The following is a 16,417-nucleotide window of genomic DNA, read 5'->3' as shown; positions in this document are numbered from 1 at the left end:
ATTGACAAGTCAAACGTGTTGCGAGCACCTGGTGGGTGTGCCACAGCCAATGGCTGCATCTGTGTGCCTGATTCTGGTTGGCTCGCTAGGCATTGGTAGTTTGCTGCTTAGTGAGCCTTGTAACGCTGCCCACCAGGTGTGCGAATGCCGACCCCCTGCCATACAGCGAGTATACCCGCCGCACTGCCAGTGGATGTTTTGCATAAACATCTATGCGCATTGTTGCGCGCGGGCTCGAAATCATTCGATGGTCATCAACCATCGAATGATTTCTATACTGCTCACATATCTATGTCAGTCTCTGCTGACTTAGACCTACGGCGTCCTGCTCCAAGAACTTGGCGGGCAGCTGACGTCAGCCGCGTATATATTGTCCATGTCGACTTATGTCAACATAGCCACCAAAAACCCATGAAGAATTCATATCGACCATGTGACCGTCACTGTAGATCTAGACGCGGTCGACTATCTTTAGACGCCTAACTAGACGGGTTCCACTATGGGTGGTCGACCGTAACATGTTTGATGTAGACAGCGTGGAACCGCTACACCATAACTGCCCCCATGAGAGTGCTGCTGTGTTACGGCCCTGTGTACCACAGACTGCGTCACAGGACATTAGCCGTTACACATGTGGTCTGCTGTATATCTACCATTTCCCTGCGCTCAGAACCTGAACCACCAGGTAGTGCTAGTATGATTCCTCGTATACTGCAACAGCCAATGAGATTCGGTGTTCATTCATCCAAGCTCTGGGAGTCTGCATGAATGGAGGATGGATATGTAACTGATGACATGACCGCCACACGGGGGGACATAGGAGGGGGAGTACGGAAGAGATTGCACCGTGCACTTATATTATAGTGACAGCATAGGAATGATCTTGTTATAAAGTGTCATCTGTCTTTGTGTGCCAGGAGTGGTGGGTGGCGGGGCGAGTAATGATCAAGCCGGGGATGAATGGACATTGTTCGGCCAGGCTTCTGGCGGAAAGAGACAATTATATTTAAAAAAGAAGCTGAACAGAGGGAGAGAGGATTGTGAGTCACCAGCCGTGATTACAGAGTCACAGCGGGGGAACAGCGAGCGGAGCTGTGTGTGCACGTAGCATTACAGCTGGGACACCCATCTCTGTGTGACGGAGGCCAGGACTGTCCTATGGGCTGGTGGCATGGACTGCACGCCTCTGTTCTATCATCACCTCTGTAATGGTAAGGAACGTGTTGAATGTCAACAGGGCCGACACTAGGAATCGCAGGGCCCGGGACTGACCTCAGTCTGGGTTATCCCCCCCAGTACCATTATGGTGCCGCCCCCCATCACACCCCCCCCCCAGTACCATTACGGCCGCCCCCCTCTCGAGTACTATTACTTGCCATTACTAGCTACGGCGGCGCATCTCCTTGGTGGCACATCTCCACGGGAGCGCACACTGCACAGTGCAGCCTGCAGAACGCCGAGCCCCTCTCTGTCCTAGGCTCGGCGCTCTGCAGGTTGCACTGTGTATTGTGTGTGCCTGGCTGGAGAAGGCAGTGTGCGGCTGCGGGTGTGTGGCACCTTGTCGCTGTGGGCAGCTGCCCAGGCCCCACCAGAGGCCAGGGCCAGGGACAACCTGGGACCACAGCACCTCCCTGTCGGCTGCCCTGAATGTCAATACAGGGAGTATTTAGCGCAGGCATGTCCAAACTATGACCCTCCAGCTGTTGTGAAACTACAAGTCCCATCATGCCTTGCCACAGTTTCTCTATTAGGGAATGCTAAAACTATGGCAAGGCATGCTGGGATGTGTAGTTTCACAACAGCTGGAGGGCCACAGTTTGGACATGCCTGACCTGGTGGGTCCACGAACAGCAGAGCTAGATCCTTACAGGTCCACAGACTTTCATGGTCACATCAAGAGGGGCGTTTGGTGCTGCCGCATTAGGCAAAGGCATTTGTTGCTGTGTGGAGCCATGTGGGTCTATGGGCTACAAGATAAAAATTGAAACCCAAAAACCCAAGAAACACATGCTGACATATTGCTTGTGTCAACCTTTTTGCCAACCAATTAAGGTCAACCTTATTGACCTTTTCAAGAATTGAACAGTTTTTGTTGGGATTAAGGAGGCTTTATTAATTAACTAGCAACCTGCCCCGGCTTCGCACAGGAAGCACTAATTATCTATAGCCAGATGACTTCTGGTGGATGGATGGGGGCGGTCATGTGACAAAGTTTTAGAAGATATCTATAGGTACAGCGCCTTGCTACGCCCAAGAAAAAAACAACACATGTATTTAAGGCAAATGGGAAATTATATTTCTTTTATTAATTCATCTTAAGGCCAGCGGATAGACAATGTTTTTTGCATTTGGAGTAAAAACGTATACATTTTTCGGTGTGCCAACTCGGGAGCAAGCCACAAACCACTGGCCGTGTGAAAAACATGAATTTTCAAAATTGAAGCCAGCAATAGTCAACGACTGGCCTTGTGCTTTGTTGATGGTAATAGCGAAGGCAAGACGCAAAGGGAACTGGAGCCGCTTAAATTCAAATGGTAAATCGTTGAAAATCATCGGTATGCGTGGAATCAGTACGTCAGTACGTCTCCGCCTTTGAATTTGCCACTGATGATTGTTGCCTCGATAAAATTTGGTGGCAATTTTTAAAGGTCAATTTGGTTCCGTTGCACAACTTTGGTGAAAATTGACAAAAAAAATGAAAATCAATTTCTGTTGATCCAGTCGCTGCCAAACTTCACAGGATCACCCGCTGGGCTAATCTAACACACAAAAGGGCCACATAAAGTTGGCCATGGGTCAACTTCAAATACATTAAACGTTTGACCTTGCGCTTTATTTATGGTCATGGCAAGCATCGTGGACCATTGAATGTTTTCTTCAGTCTTCGCTCTGAAAAGTGAGTCCATACTTACTTCTCGGATGCCCCCAGAAAACCGAATTGGGGATGGGCGGTGACATTATGTGATGTAAGGTGCCAGCCCTGAGCAGACATCACACACAGAAGGTGCCTTTATTGCAAGGCAATGTCTCAGGATCCAGGCTTACAACCCTTTCTCTGTAATTTGTGCCAACATCTGGGCCGACCAGATGGACTTTGTACCCAAAAGCCGACACCACCAGGGCGGTAACTATTAACCATGGTAGTGGCTAGTTCACCTTCGAGGTAAGGACCTTGGGAGGAGAGGGGGCGGGGAGAAAAGGAGCAAGGTCTGAACAAGTGAACCAAATGGATCTTGCAGGCATGCTTCACTCGACACGCTTCGGGCACGGAGTGTGGTGAGCAAAGCGAGCCCGCGAGGGTCCGTTTAAGTCCCTTGTTCCAAATCTCCCCATCCCCTCTCCTCCCCAGGGCCTTACGGCGAAGGGGAACTAGTCATATCCATTACATCTTGCCTAGAGTCACATGATCTCAGCATGCAGTCCTCAAGCCACTCCCTGCCTGTCTTCTGTGCTTTAAAAGGAAGTCCAGCCCCAAGCCTGAGGCCTGAACAATTGCTTACCTTGTGATGTGTACTGGATCACCCCGTGCTCCACATTCAGGTCCCAAGTTCCAGCATGTAATTAACAGTCCCGTCCGGCACCTCCTGTATAGGTAAGTAGCCCATGTTATCGCCACGCCCCCTCTCTCTGGCCATCACTGTGTATAGGTAAGTAGCCCATGTTATGGCCACGTCCCCTCTCTCTGGCCATCACTGTGTATAGATAAGTAGCCCATGTTATCGCCACGCCCCCTCTCTCTGGCCATCACTGTGTATAGGTAAGTAGCCCATGTTATCGCCACGCCCCCTATCTCTGGCCATCACTGTGTATAGTTAAGTAGCCCATGTTATCGGCACGCCCCCTCTCTCTGGCCAACACTGTGTATAGGTAAGTAGTCCATGTTATGGCCACGCCCCCTCTCTCTGGCCATCACTGTGTATAGGTAAGTAGCCCATGTTATCGCCACGCCCCCTCTCTCTGGCCATCACTGTGTATAGGTAAGTAGCCCATGTTATCGCCACGCCCCCTATCTCTGGCCATCACTGTGTATAGTTAAGTAGCCCATGTTATCGGCACGCCCCCTCTCTCTGGCCAACACTGTGTATAGGTAAGTAGTCCATGTTATGGCCATGCCCCCTCTCTCTGGCCATCACTGTGTATAGGTAAGTAGTCCATGTTATCGCCACGCCCCCTCTCTCTGGCCATCACTGTGTATAGGTAAGTAGTCCATGTTATCGCCACGCCCCCTCTCTCTGGCCATCACTGTGTATAGGTAAGTAGCCCATGTTATGGCCATGCCCCCTCTCTCTGGCCATCACTGTGTATAGGTAAGTAGCCCATGTTATGGCCACGCCCCCTCTCTCTGGCCATCACTGTGTATAGGTAAGTAGGCCATGTTATCGCCAAGCCCCCTCTCTCTAGCCATCACTGTGTATAGGTTATTAGTCCATGTTATCGCCACGCCCCCTCTCTCTGGCCATCACTGTGTATAGGTAAGTAGTCCATGTTATCGCCACGCCCCCTCTCTGGCCATCACTGTGTATAGGTAAGTAGCCCATGTTATGGCCATGCCCCCTCTCTCTGGCCATCACTGTGTATAGGTAAGTAGCCCATGTTATGGCCACGCCCTCTCTCTCTCTGGCCATCACTGTGTATAGGTAAGTAGCCCATGTTATAGACACGCCCACTCCCTCTGCCTCTCACTGTGTATAGGTAAGTAGCCCATGTTATCGCCACGCCCCCTCTCTCTGGCCATCACTGTGTATAGGTAAGTAGCCCATGTTATCGCCACACCCCCTCTCTCTGGCCATCACTGTGTATAGGTAAGTAGCCCATGTTATCACCACGCCCCCTCTCTGGCCATCACTGTGTATAGGTAAGTAGCCCATGTTATCGCCACGCCCCCTCTCTCTGGCCATCACTGTGTATAGGTAAGTAGCCCATGTTATGGCCACGCCCTCTCTCTCTGGCCATCACTGTGTATAGGTAAGTAGCCCATGTTATCGCCACGCCCCCTCTCTCTGGCCATCACTGTATATAGGTAAGTAGCCCATGTTATCGCCACGCCTCCTATCTCTGGCCATCACTGTGTATAGGTAAGTAGCCCATGTTATAGCCACGCCCCCTCTCTCTGGCCATCACTGTGTATCGGTAAGTAGCCCATGTTATCGCCACACCCCCTCTCTCTGGCCATCACTGTGTATAGGTAAGTAGCCCATGTTATCGCCACGCCCCCTCTCTCTGGCCATCACTGTGTATAGGTAAGTAGCCCATGTTATCGCCACGCCCCCTCTCTCTGGCCATCACTGTGTATAGGTAAGTAGCCCATGTTATCGCCACGCCCCCTCTCTCTGGCCATCACTGTCTATAGGTAAGTAGCCCATGTTATCGCCACACCCCCTCTCTCTGGCCATCACTGTGTATAGGTAAGTAGCCCATGTTATCGCCACTCCCCCTCTCTCTGGCCATCACTGTGTATAGGTAAGTAGCCCATGTTATCGCCACGCCCCCTCTCTCTGGCCATCACTGTGTATAGGTAAGTAGCCCATGTTATCGCCACGCCCCCTCTCTCTGGCCATCACTGTCTATAGGTAAGTAGCCCATGTTATCGCCACGCCCCCTCTCTCTGGCCATCACTGTGTATAGGTAAGTAGCCCATGTTATCGCCACGCCCCCTCTCTCTGGCCATCACTGTGTGTAGGTAAGTAGCCCATATTATCGCCACGCCTCCTATCTCTGGCCATCACTGTGTATAGGTAAGTAGCCCATGTTATAGCCACGCCCCCTCTCTGGCCATCACTGTGTATAGGTAAGTAGCCCATGTTATCGCCACGCCCCTCTCTGGCCATCACTGCGCATAGGTAAGTAGCCCATGTTATGACCACGCCCCCTCTCTCTGGCCATCACTGTGTATAGGTAAGTAGCCCATGTTATGGCCACGCCCCCTCTCTGGCCATCACTGTGTATAGGTAAGTAGCCCATGTTATCGCCACGCCCCCTCTCTGGCCATCACTGTGTATAGGTAAGTAGCCCATGTTATGGCCATGCCCCCTCTTTCTGGCCATCACTGTGTATAGGTAAGTAGCCCATGTTATAGCCACGCCCCCTCTCTGGCCATCACTGTGTATCGGTAAGTAGCCCATGTTATGGCCACGCCCCCTTTCTCTGGCCATCACTGTGTATAGGTAAGTAGCCCATGTTATGGCCACGCTCCCCTCTCTCTGGCCATCACTGTGTATAGGTAAGTAGCCCATCTTATGGCCACGTCCCCTCTCTCTGACCATCACTGTGTATCGGTAAGTAGCCCATGTTATATCCACGCCCCCTCTCTCTGGCCATCACTGTGTATCGGTAAGTAACCCATGTTATATCCACGCCCCCTCCCTCTGTGGCCATCCCTGTGTATCGGTAAGTAGCCCATGTTATATCCACGCCCTCTCTCGTTGGCCATCCCTGTGTATAGGTAAATAGCCCATGTTATGGCCACGCCCCCTCTCTCTGGCCATCACTGTGTATAGGTAAGTAGCCCATGTTATTGCCACACCCCCTCTCTGGCCATCACTGTGTATCGGTAAGTAGCCCATGTTATGGCCACGCCCCCTCTCTGCCCATCACTGTGTATAGGTAAGTAGCCCATGTTATGTCCACGCCCCCTCTCTCTGGCCATCACTGTGTATAGGTAAGTAGCCCATGTTATCGCCACACCCCCTCTCTGGCCATCACTGTGTATCGGTAAGTAGCCCATGTTATGGCCACGCCCCCTCTCTGGCCATCACTGTGTATAGGTAAGTAGCCCATGTTATGGCCACGCCCCCTCTCTGGCCATCACTGTATATAGGTAAGTAGCCCATGTTATTGCCACACCCCCTCTCTGGCCATCACTGTGTATAGGTAAGTAGCCCATGTTATCGCCACGCCCCCTCTCTCTGGCCATCACTGTGTATCATAAGTAGCCTATGTTATGGCCACGCCCCCTCTCTGGCCATCACTGTGTATCGGTAAGTAGCCCATGTTATGGCCACCCCCCCTCTCTGGCCATCACTGTGTATAGGTAAGTAGCCCATGTTATCGCCACTCCCCCTCTCTCTGGCCATCACTGTGTATAGGTAAGTAGCCCATGTTATCGCCACGCCCCCTCTCTCTGGCCATCACTGTGTATAGGTAAGTAGCCCATGTTATCGCCACGCCCCCTCTCTCTGGCCATCACTGTCTATAGGTAAGTAGCCCATGTTATCGCCACGCCCCCTCTCTCTGGCCATCACTGTGTATAGGTAAGAAGCCCATGTTATCGCCACGCCCCCTCTCTCTGGCCATCACTGTGTGTAGGTAAGTAGCCCATATTATCGCCACGCCTCCTATCTCTGGCCATCACTGTGTATAGGTAAGTAGCCCATGTTATAGCCACGCCCCCTCTCTGGCCATCACTGTGTATAGGTAAGTAGCCCATGTTATCGCCACGCCCCCTCTCTGGCCATCACTGCGCATAGGTAAGTAGCCCATGTTATTGCCACGCCCCCTCTCTCTGGCCATCACTGTGTATAGGTAAGTAGCCCATGTTATGGCCACGCCCCCTCTCTGGCCATCACTGTGTATAGGTAAGTAGCCCATGTTATCGCCACGCCCCCTCTCTGGCCATCACTGTGTATAGGTAAGTAGCCCATGTTATGGCCATGCCCCCTCTTTCTGGCCATCACTGTGTATAGGTAAGTAGCCCATGTTATAGCCACGCCCCCTCTCTGGCCATCACTGTGTATCGGTAAGTAGCCCATGTTATGGCCACGCCCCCTTTCTCTGGCCATCACTGTGTATAGGTAAGTAGCCCATGTTATGGCCACGCTCCCCTCTCTCTGGCCATCACTGTGTATAGGTAAGTAGCCCATCTTATGGCCACGTCCCCTCTCTCTGACCATCACTGTGTATCGGTAAGTAGCCCATGTTATCGCCACGCCCCCTCTCTCTGGCCATCACTGTGTATAGGTAAGTAGCCCATGTTATATCCACACCCCCTCTCTCTGGCCATCACTGTGTATAGGTAAGTAGCCCATGTTATATCCACACCCCCTCTCTCTGGCCATCACTGTGTATCGGTAAGTAACCCATGTTATATCCACACCCCCTCTCTCTGGCCATCACTGTGTATCGGTAAGTAACCCATGTTATATCCACACCCCCTCTCTCTGGCCATCCCTGTGTATCGGTAAGTAGCCCATGTTATATCCTTGCCCTCTCTCGTTGGCCATCCCTGTGAATAGGTAAATAGCCCATGTTATGGCCACGCCCCCTCTCTCTGGCCATCACTGTGTATAGGTAAGTAGCCCATGTTATTGCCACACCCCCTCTCTGGCCATCACTGTGTATCGGTAAGTAGCCCATGTTATGGCCACGCCCCCTCTCTGCCCATCACTGTGTATAGGTAAGTAGCCCATGTTATGTCCACGCCCCCTCTCTCTGGCCATCACTGTGTATAGGTAAGTAGCCCATGTTATCGCCACACCCCCTCTCTGGCCATCACTGTGTATCGGTAAGTAGCCCATGTTATGGCCACGCCCTCTCTCTGGCCATCACTGTGTATAGGTAAGTAGCCCATGTTATGGCCACGCCCCCTCTCTGGCCATCACTGTATATAGGTAAGTAGCCCATGTTATTGCCACGCCCCCTCTCTGGCCATCACTGTGTATAGGTAAGTAGCCCATGTTATCGCCACGCCCCCTCTCTCTGGCCATCACTGTGTATCATAAGTAGCCTATGTTATGGCCACGCCCCCTCTCTGGCCATCACTGTGTATCGGTAAGTAGCCCATGTTATGGCCACCCCCCCTCTCTGGCCATCACTGTGTATAGGTAAGTAGCCCATGTTATGGCCACCCCCCCTCTCTGGCCATCACTGTATATAGGTAAGTAGCCCATGTTATAGCCACGCCCCCTCTCTGGCCATCACTGTGTATAGGTAAGTAGCCCATGTTATCGCCACGCCCCCTCTCTCTGGCCATCACTATGTATCGTAAGTAGCCCATGTTATCGCCACGCCCCCTCTCTCTGGCCATCACTGTGTATAGGTAAGTAGCCCATGTTATCAACACGCCCCCTCTCTCTGGCCATCACTGTGTATAGGTAAGTAGCCCATGTTATGGCCACGCCCCCTCTCTCTGGCCATCACTGTGTATCGGTAAGTAGCCCATGTTATAGCCACGCCCCCTCTCTCTGGCCATCACTGCGTATAGGTAAGTAGCCCATGTTATATCCACGCCCCCTCTCTCTGGCCATCACTGTGTATAGGTAAGTAGCCCATGTTATATCCACGCCCCCTCTCTCTGGCCATCACTGTGTATAGGTAAGTAGCCCATGTTATAGCCACGCCCCCCCTCTCTGGCCATCACTGTGTATAGGTAAGTAGCCCATGTTATAGCCACGCCCCCCCTCTCTGGCCATCACTGCGTATAGGTAAGTAGCCCATGTTATACCCACGCCCCCTCTCTCTGGCCATCACTGTGTATAGGTAAGTAGCCCATGTTATAGCCACGCCCCCCTCTCTGGCCATCACTGTGTATCGGTAAGTAGCCCATGTTATACCCACGCCCCCTCTCTCTGGCCATCACTGTGTATAGGTAAGTAGCCCATGTTATCACCACGCCCCCTCTCTGGCCATCACTGTGTATAGGTAAGTAGCCCATGTTATGGTCACGCCCCCTCTCTCTGGCCATCACTGTGTATAGGTAAGTAGCCCATGTTATCGCCACGCCCCCTCTCTCTGGCCATCACTGTGTATAGGTAAGTTGCCCATATTATATCCACGCCCCCTCTCTCTGGCCATCACTGTGTATAGGTAAGTAGCCCATGTTATAGCCACGCCCCCTCTCTCTGGCCATCACTGTGTATAGGTAAGTAGCCCATGTTATAGCCACGCCCCCTCTCTCTGGCCAACACTGTGTATAGGTAAGTAGCCCATGTTATACCCACGCCCCCCCTCTCTGGCCATCACTGTGTATAGGTAAGTAGCCCATGTTATCGCCACGCCCCTCTCTGGCCATCACTGCGTATAGGTAAGTAGCCCATGTTATACCCACGCCCCCTCTCTCTGGCCATCACTGTGTATAGGTAAGTAGCCCATGTTATAGCCACGCCCCCCTCTCTGGCCATCACTGTGTATCGGTAAGTAGCCCATGTTATAGCCATGCCCCCCCTCTCTGGCCATCACTGCGTATAGGTAAGTAGCCCATGTTATGGCCACGCCCCCTCTCTCTGGCCATCACTGTGTATAGGTAAGTAGCCCATGTTATAGCCACGCCCCCCCCCCCTCTGGCCATCACTGTGTATCGGTAAGTAGCCCATGTTATACCCACGCCCCCTCTCTCTGGCCATCACTGTGTATAGGTAAGTAGCCCATGTTATACCCATGCCCCCTCTCTGGCCATCACTGTGTATAGGTAAGTAGCCCATGTTATGGCCACGCCCCCTCTCTGGCCATCACTGTGTATAGGTAAGTAGCCCATGTTATGGCCACGCCCCCTCTCTCTGGCCATCACTGTGTATCGGTAAGTAGCCCATGTTATGGCCACGCCCCCGCCCTCTGTGGCGGCTCCGGCGACAGGCTGTGTATCAGTACAATTAGTAGCGCATATATCTGTCTCCGGGAGAACTCGTTCTCCCCGGCTTGTGTAATTGCAGATGAGAATATATTAGCAGCTGCCTAATTATATTACACTGACGAGTTTAATAAAACACATCTCAACGGGCAGCTCCTAGCGAGCGTTCAACAACCTTCTCTTAATGTGTAATGAATGAAGGGAAACCCCGGAGGTGTCTGAGATCACGGCGTTTACAGTCACAGAGAGTCCTCAGCCGGCGCCTGCCGGCAGCGCAAGGTGCGAATGAGACAACGGTTCTCAGGCGGCGCGATGTGCGCGAGTTACGTATAGCGGGTTTTTCACAGGTGCCTTATACTAAGCGAGAATTGGTGGAAGATTGATATTTAAATGAGCAATTTACGATCTTTACATGTATTTATAGCGCCAGCATATTCCGTAGCGCTGTGCAGTTGGGAACAAAGTAATGAACCGAGACTGTGGAATAAATTACAGACAGGCCCTGTGATCTTGAATTCAGCCCAAACAGAGAGGTAGGAGGGTCCTGCTCCCAATCTGACAATGTTAGGGACATTATGAGTTGGATACCTGAGGATCACTGCCACATAATGCACTGGTGTCGGCAGATGTAGGACTATGCATTGTGGACTATGGGGGTTATTCAGACCTGATAACACAGTTGCGAATTTGTGGGGTGGGCAATTATCTTCAGATTGCACATGTGTACAGATCATAGCACACGTGAGAGATTGCCCTGCTATAAAATCCTTTTCCTCTTATCGCTGGCCCTACGCAAGGTGATTGGCAGGAAGCCGGCGTTTGTGGGTGGTAACCGGACGTTTATGGGAGTGTCAGGGAAAATGCAGGGAGTGGCCAGGCATTTGAGGGGAAGTCATGTGACATCAGCTAGCTCTGCCAACATCGCAGCCGCTGAGCAGGTCCTGGGCCACGCACACACTGGGGAATCATTACATGGTGAGCGGCTGTTATCTGGGAGTGTCAGGGATAATGCAGGCATGGCCATGTGTGTGAGGGGAAGTCATGTGATGTCAGCTCCGCCCCCGATCAGCCTGATTCTATCACAGCCGCTGAGTAAGTCCTGAGCTACACACACACTGCACACACTGGGGAATCATTACATGGGGAGCGGCTGTTATCTGGGAGTGTCAGGTAATACGCAGGCGTGGCCAGGTGTGTGAGGGGAAGTCATGTGATGTCAGCTTCGCCCCCGATCAGCCTGATTCTATCACAGCCGCTGAGTAAGTCCTGGGCTATGCACAGACTGCACACACTGGGGAATCATTACATGGTGAGCGGCTGTTATCTGGGAGTGTCAGGTAATATGCAGGCGTGGCCAGGTGTGTGAGGGGAAGTCATGTGATGTCAGCTTCGCCCCCGATCAGCCTGATTCTATCACAGCCGCTGAGTAAGTCCTGGGCTACACACACACTGCACACACTGGGGAATCATTACATGGTGAGCGGCTGTTATCTGGGAGTGTCAGGGAATACGCAGGCGTGGCCAGGTGTGTGAGGGGAAGTCATGTGACATCAGCTCCGCCCCCGATCAGCCTGATTCTATCACAGCCGCTGAGTAAGTCCTGGGCTACGTACACACTGCACACACTGGGGAATCATTACATGGTGAGCTGCTGTTATCTGGGAGTGTCAGGGATAATGCAGGCTTGGCCAGGTGTGTGAGGGGAAGTCATGTGACATCAGCTCCGCCCCCGATCAGCCTGATTCTATCACAGCCGCTGAGTAAGTCCTGGGCTACGCACAGACTGCACACACTGGGGAACCATTACATGGTGAGCGGCTGGTATCTGGGAGTGTCAGGTAATACACAGGCGTGGCCAAGTGTGTGAGAGGAAGTCATGTGATGTCAGCTCCGCCCCCGATCAGCCTGATTCTATCACAGCCGCTGAGTAAGTCCTGGGCTACGCACAGACTGCACACACTGGGGAATCATTACATGGTGAGCGGCTGTTATCTGGGAGTGTCAGGTAATACGCAGGCGTGGCCAGGTGTGTGAGGGGAAGTCATGTGATGTCAGCTCCGCCCCCGATCAGCCTGAATCTATCACAGCTGCTGAGTAAGTCCTGGGCTACGCACAGACTGCACACACAGTGGGGAATCATTACATGGTGAGCGGATGTCATCTGGGAGTGTCAGGTAATACGCAGGCGTGTGCAGGTGTGTGAGGGGAAGTCATGTGACGTCAGCTCCGCCCCCGATCAGCCTGATTCTATCACAGCCGCTGAGTAAGTCCTGGGCTACGCACACACTGCACACACTGGGGAATCATTACATGGTGAGCGGCTGTTATCTGGGAGTGTCAAATGTAATGCTAGAGGACCCTTGGTGGGGGATGTGTGGAGTGGAGGGGGCCGGGGGTTGCGGGGTGATAGTAACGCTAGCAACCGGTGGTGGACTGGTGCTAGTAGCGCTACTGACTGGGGGGAGGGGGGTGCTACCGCCGCTTACTGGGCTCCAGAGCCATGCTAACTGCACACCATGCTGGAAGCTGTCGCTGATGACTTCAACCAAGAGCGACCAGCGGCTGCCCGCGCCCGTCTTCCAACTGGTCAAAGCCGAGGCCATATTTACTGTGGGCTGCACAGCCAGGCAGCCCAGGGGGGAAAACGGCAGCCCGGCCAGGGGGGAAAAGTGGCCAAATCTGGACCGGCCCACTGGGAAATGGCCCGGTTTCCCGGCGGGCCAATCCGCCCCTGCAGCTAATCAACGATCCAGCTATTTGCAGGCCTGCACGGGGCGGGATTTCACTCTGGTGGGGCAGTGTATACCTGATAGCAGGGCTCTGTAGTAGCATTGGTCTGGCATCAGAGGATTGTAAGTAAGGACAGAGAACATGCCAAGCAGCGGGCCCGGTGCATCGCTACGCTCGGCACACTAATTTATTCTCCCTCTATGGGTGTCGTGGACACCCATAGAGGGACAAAGTGCCAGGATTTCGCCCGCCGGGATTCCGACCGCCGGGATACTAACTGCATCCCACTAGAATGTATGCTCTCTGTACTGTATATGCTGACTAAGAAGCTCTCTGTATTGTAACGACTAAAAAGATACCCTGCATTGTATAGTAGTCATTGGATTGCTGCTCTTGCAGATTTATCAGACACCATCAATATTTCACAATCAGTGACCAACAAAGTTACCTATATATACCTATGGACCATGGTATAACATTGCTCAGTGTTAGCCAGACACTCCACTTCCATGCTGTTCCTAAACTGAGAAGCCCTCCTTAACTGTACCTCTCCCCCTCTCCAGTGGCAAAACTAGACATGTTGCACTCCCCTCCCCCACACATTAATTTTAATTTTTACCTGCTTACTCGTTGCCAGGGGTTCCATGCTCATTGTCAGGGGTTTTCTGCTCAGGGTTTCATGCTTGTTGCCAGGGCTTTCATGCTCGTTGTCAGGGATTTCCTGCTCAGGGGTTGCCTGCTCGTTGCCAATGGTTTCCTACTCAAGGTTTCATGCTCATTGCCAGGGATTTCATGCTCGTTGTCAGGGAATTCCTGCTCAGTGATTCCTGCACGTTGCCAGGGGTTTCATGCTCAGGGTGTCATGCTTGTTGTCAGGGGATTCCTGCTCAGTAATTCATGCACGTTGCAAGTTCTCAGGGGCCCCGGAGCAATGCACCTGCAGCATCAAGGGTAGTTCTACCTCTGGGTACTGAGCCGGGGGCTGCCCAGTTGGTCGGGGCTTGCTAGGCACGCCCCACCAAGAGGTGAGAACGGCGTGTTACGCCACTAGCTCCACCCCTTCACTCAATACCACGCCTTTTTAGGTTGTAGCCCCACCCTCTTTTTGGGACAGGTGCGGCAGGCCACGCTTTTCTATAAACGGAATTTGGGAGGTTTGCTCTGACCCTTAAAACAACTGTTAATTGCAGAAGCAGGCACATTATATTGTTGGTTGTAGTGATGGCGACATTTTGACTACCTACACCCCAGTACAAAGTATCAGGGCATGCGTCTGCTTTGGGGCCAGGCGTTGTCTGATTATTGGTGGAGAAGAACAAGGGCGCTATCCGAGGGGTTCCCACGTAATTACTGGTTGGCCACAGATTGGGGGTGAGGGGCTGCACGGAAATTCATATGGGAGGTCGTCACTTCCTATTGGTCGGCTTTGTCACACCCCTCTATCCTCTGGGGATACTAGGACATTCTTGAAGGAATGCTGGGACTTGTAGTTTCACGCCAGCTGCAGAGCTCAGGATCATTGTTGCCAATCATCAAAAAATGTTTTTACTTACTACTCTATTTACTTTTGCTAATTTTCATCCTTACTGACGGATGGGACTAGAACTCTCTGTCAGTAAATGGAATGACGGTGGGTAACCCAGCTCGGATTATCTCCCCCGTCTCCTATGCCTGGCTGCTCATTGTTCTGACACCACGGATACAGAATGCTCTGGAACGCTCCCTTTGTGCTCCGGCACCGTCACGCCATTCCTCCGGGCCTACGTATGACTTGGGGTTTTGTGCTACAGGACAATCACATCTGAAGGGCTGTATGGGGCTTTTATACAGAGAGAGGAGGAAACAGGACTGAGAGTCCGTGCTGCAATGTGAGGGGAGCTGGTGCATTACTTGTCTATGCATTCATGGCAGCAGTGGCGCTGGAACGTTTTAAGGTTGGGGGGGGCAAGATATAATCTCATTTTGGCGCCCCCTAAATTGCTTTATGTTACCCCCTGATAGTTAATGAAATATGTTTTCATCAATAGTAATAGAGTAACAGAAAAACACTATAGTTTTATTAGTAACAAAATAACATTTGTCCAGCACATGTCCCCACATCCCTCATATGTCCAGCACATGCCCCCACATCCCTCATATGTCCAGCACATGTCCCCACATCCCTCATATGTCCAGCACATGCCCCCACATCCCTCATATGTCCAGCACATGCCCCCACATCCCTCATATGCCCAGCACATGCCCCCACATCCCTCATATGCCCAGCACATGCCCCCACATCCCTCATATGTCCAGCACATGCCCCCACATCCCTCATATGTCCAGCACATGTCCCTATAACCCTCATATGTCCAGCACATGTCCCCACATCCCTCATATGTCCAGCACATGTCCCCACATCCCTCATATGTCCAGCACATGTCCCCACATCCCTAATATGTCCAGCACATGCCCCCACATCCCTCATAGCTCCAGCACATGCCCCCACATCCCTCATATGTCCAGCACATGCCCCCACATCCCTCATATGTCCAGCACATGCCCTCACATCCCTCATATGCCCAGCACATGCCCCCACATCCCTCATATGTCAAGCACATGCCCCCACATCCCTCATATGTCCAGCACATGCCCCCACATCCCTCATATGTCCAGCACATGCCCCCACATCCCTCATATGTCCAGCACATGTCCCTATAACCCTCATATGTCCAGCACATGCCCCCACATCCCTCATATGCCCAGCACATGCCCCTACATCCCTCATATGTCCAGCACATGCCCCCACATCCCTCATATGTCCAGCACATGCCCCTACATCCCTCATATGTCCAGCACATGTCCCCACATCCCTCATATGTCCAGCACATGCCCCCACATCCCTCATATGTCCAGCACATGCCCCCACATCCCTCATATGTCCAGCACATGCCCCCACATCCCTCATATGTCCAGCACATGCCCCCACATCCCTCATATGCCCAGCACATGTCCCTACATCCCTCATATGTCCAGCACATGTCCCCACATCCCTCATATGCCCAGCACATGCCCCTACATCCCTCATATGCCCAGCACATGCCCCTACATCCCTCATATGTCCAGCACATGTCCCCACACCACTCA

The 16,417-nt window shown here is 52.4% G+C and overlaps 1 protein-coding gene across 2 annotated transcripts in view; it reads left to right on the top strand.

The window, feature by feature from the left end:
* Positions 1-822: 822 nt before the first annotated feature.
* The window catches only part of EFR3B (EFR3 homolog B), a 160,492-nt gene continuing 144,897 nt past the window's right edge, over positions 823-16,417 (top strand). Inside the window, exon 1 of one of the 2 annotated variants that reach the window (XM_083178812.1) lies at positions 823-1,211. In XM_083178812.1, coding sequence (XP_083034938.1) covers positions 1,172-1,211 — 40 coding nt within the window. In that variant the 5' untranslated portion in view covers positions 823-1,171. The remainder of the gene's footprint in view (positions 1,212-16,417) is intronic. The other variant, XM_083178815.1, reaches the window with a different exon arrangement.

Source organism: Crinia signifera, chromosome 3 (genome assembly GCF_055691185.1).
Source record: "Crinia signifera chromosome 3, ASM5569118v1, whole genome shotgun sequence".
In the NCBI taxonomy this organism is placed as follows: Eukaryota; Metazoa; Chordata; class Amphibia; order Anura; family Myobatrachidae; genus Crinia; species Crinia signifera.
Note: the sequence above shows the minus strand (reverse complement) of the source record. Positions and strands in the feature narration are given on the sequence as shown.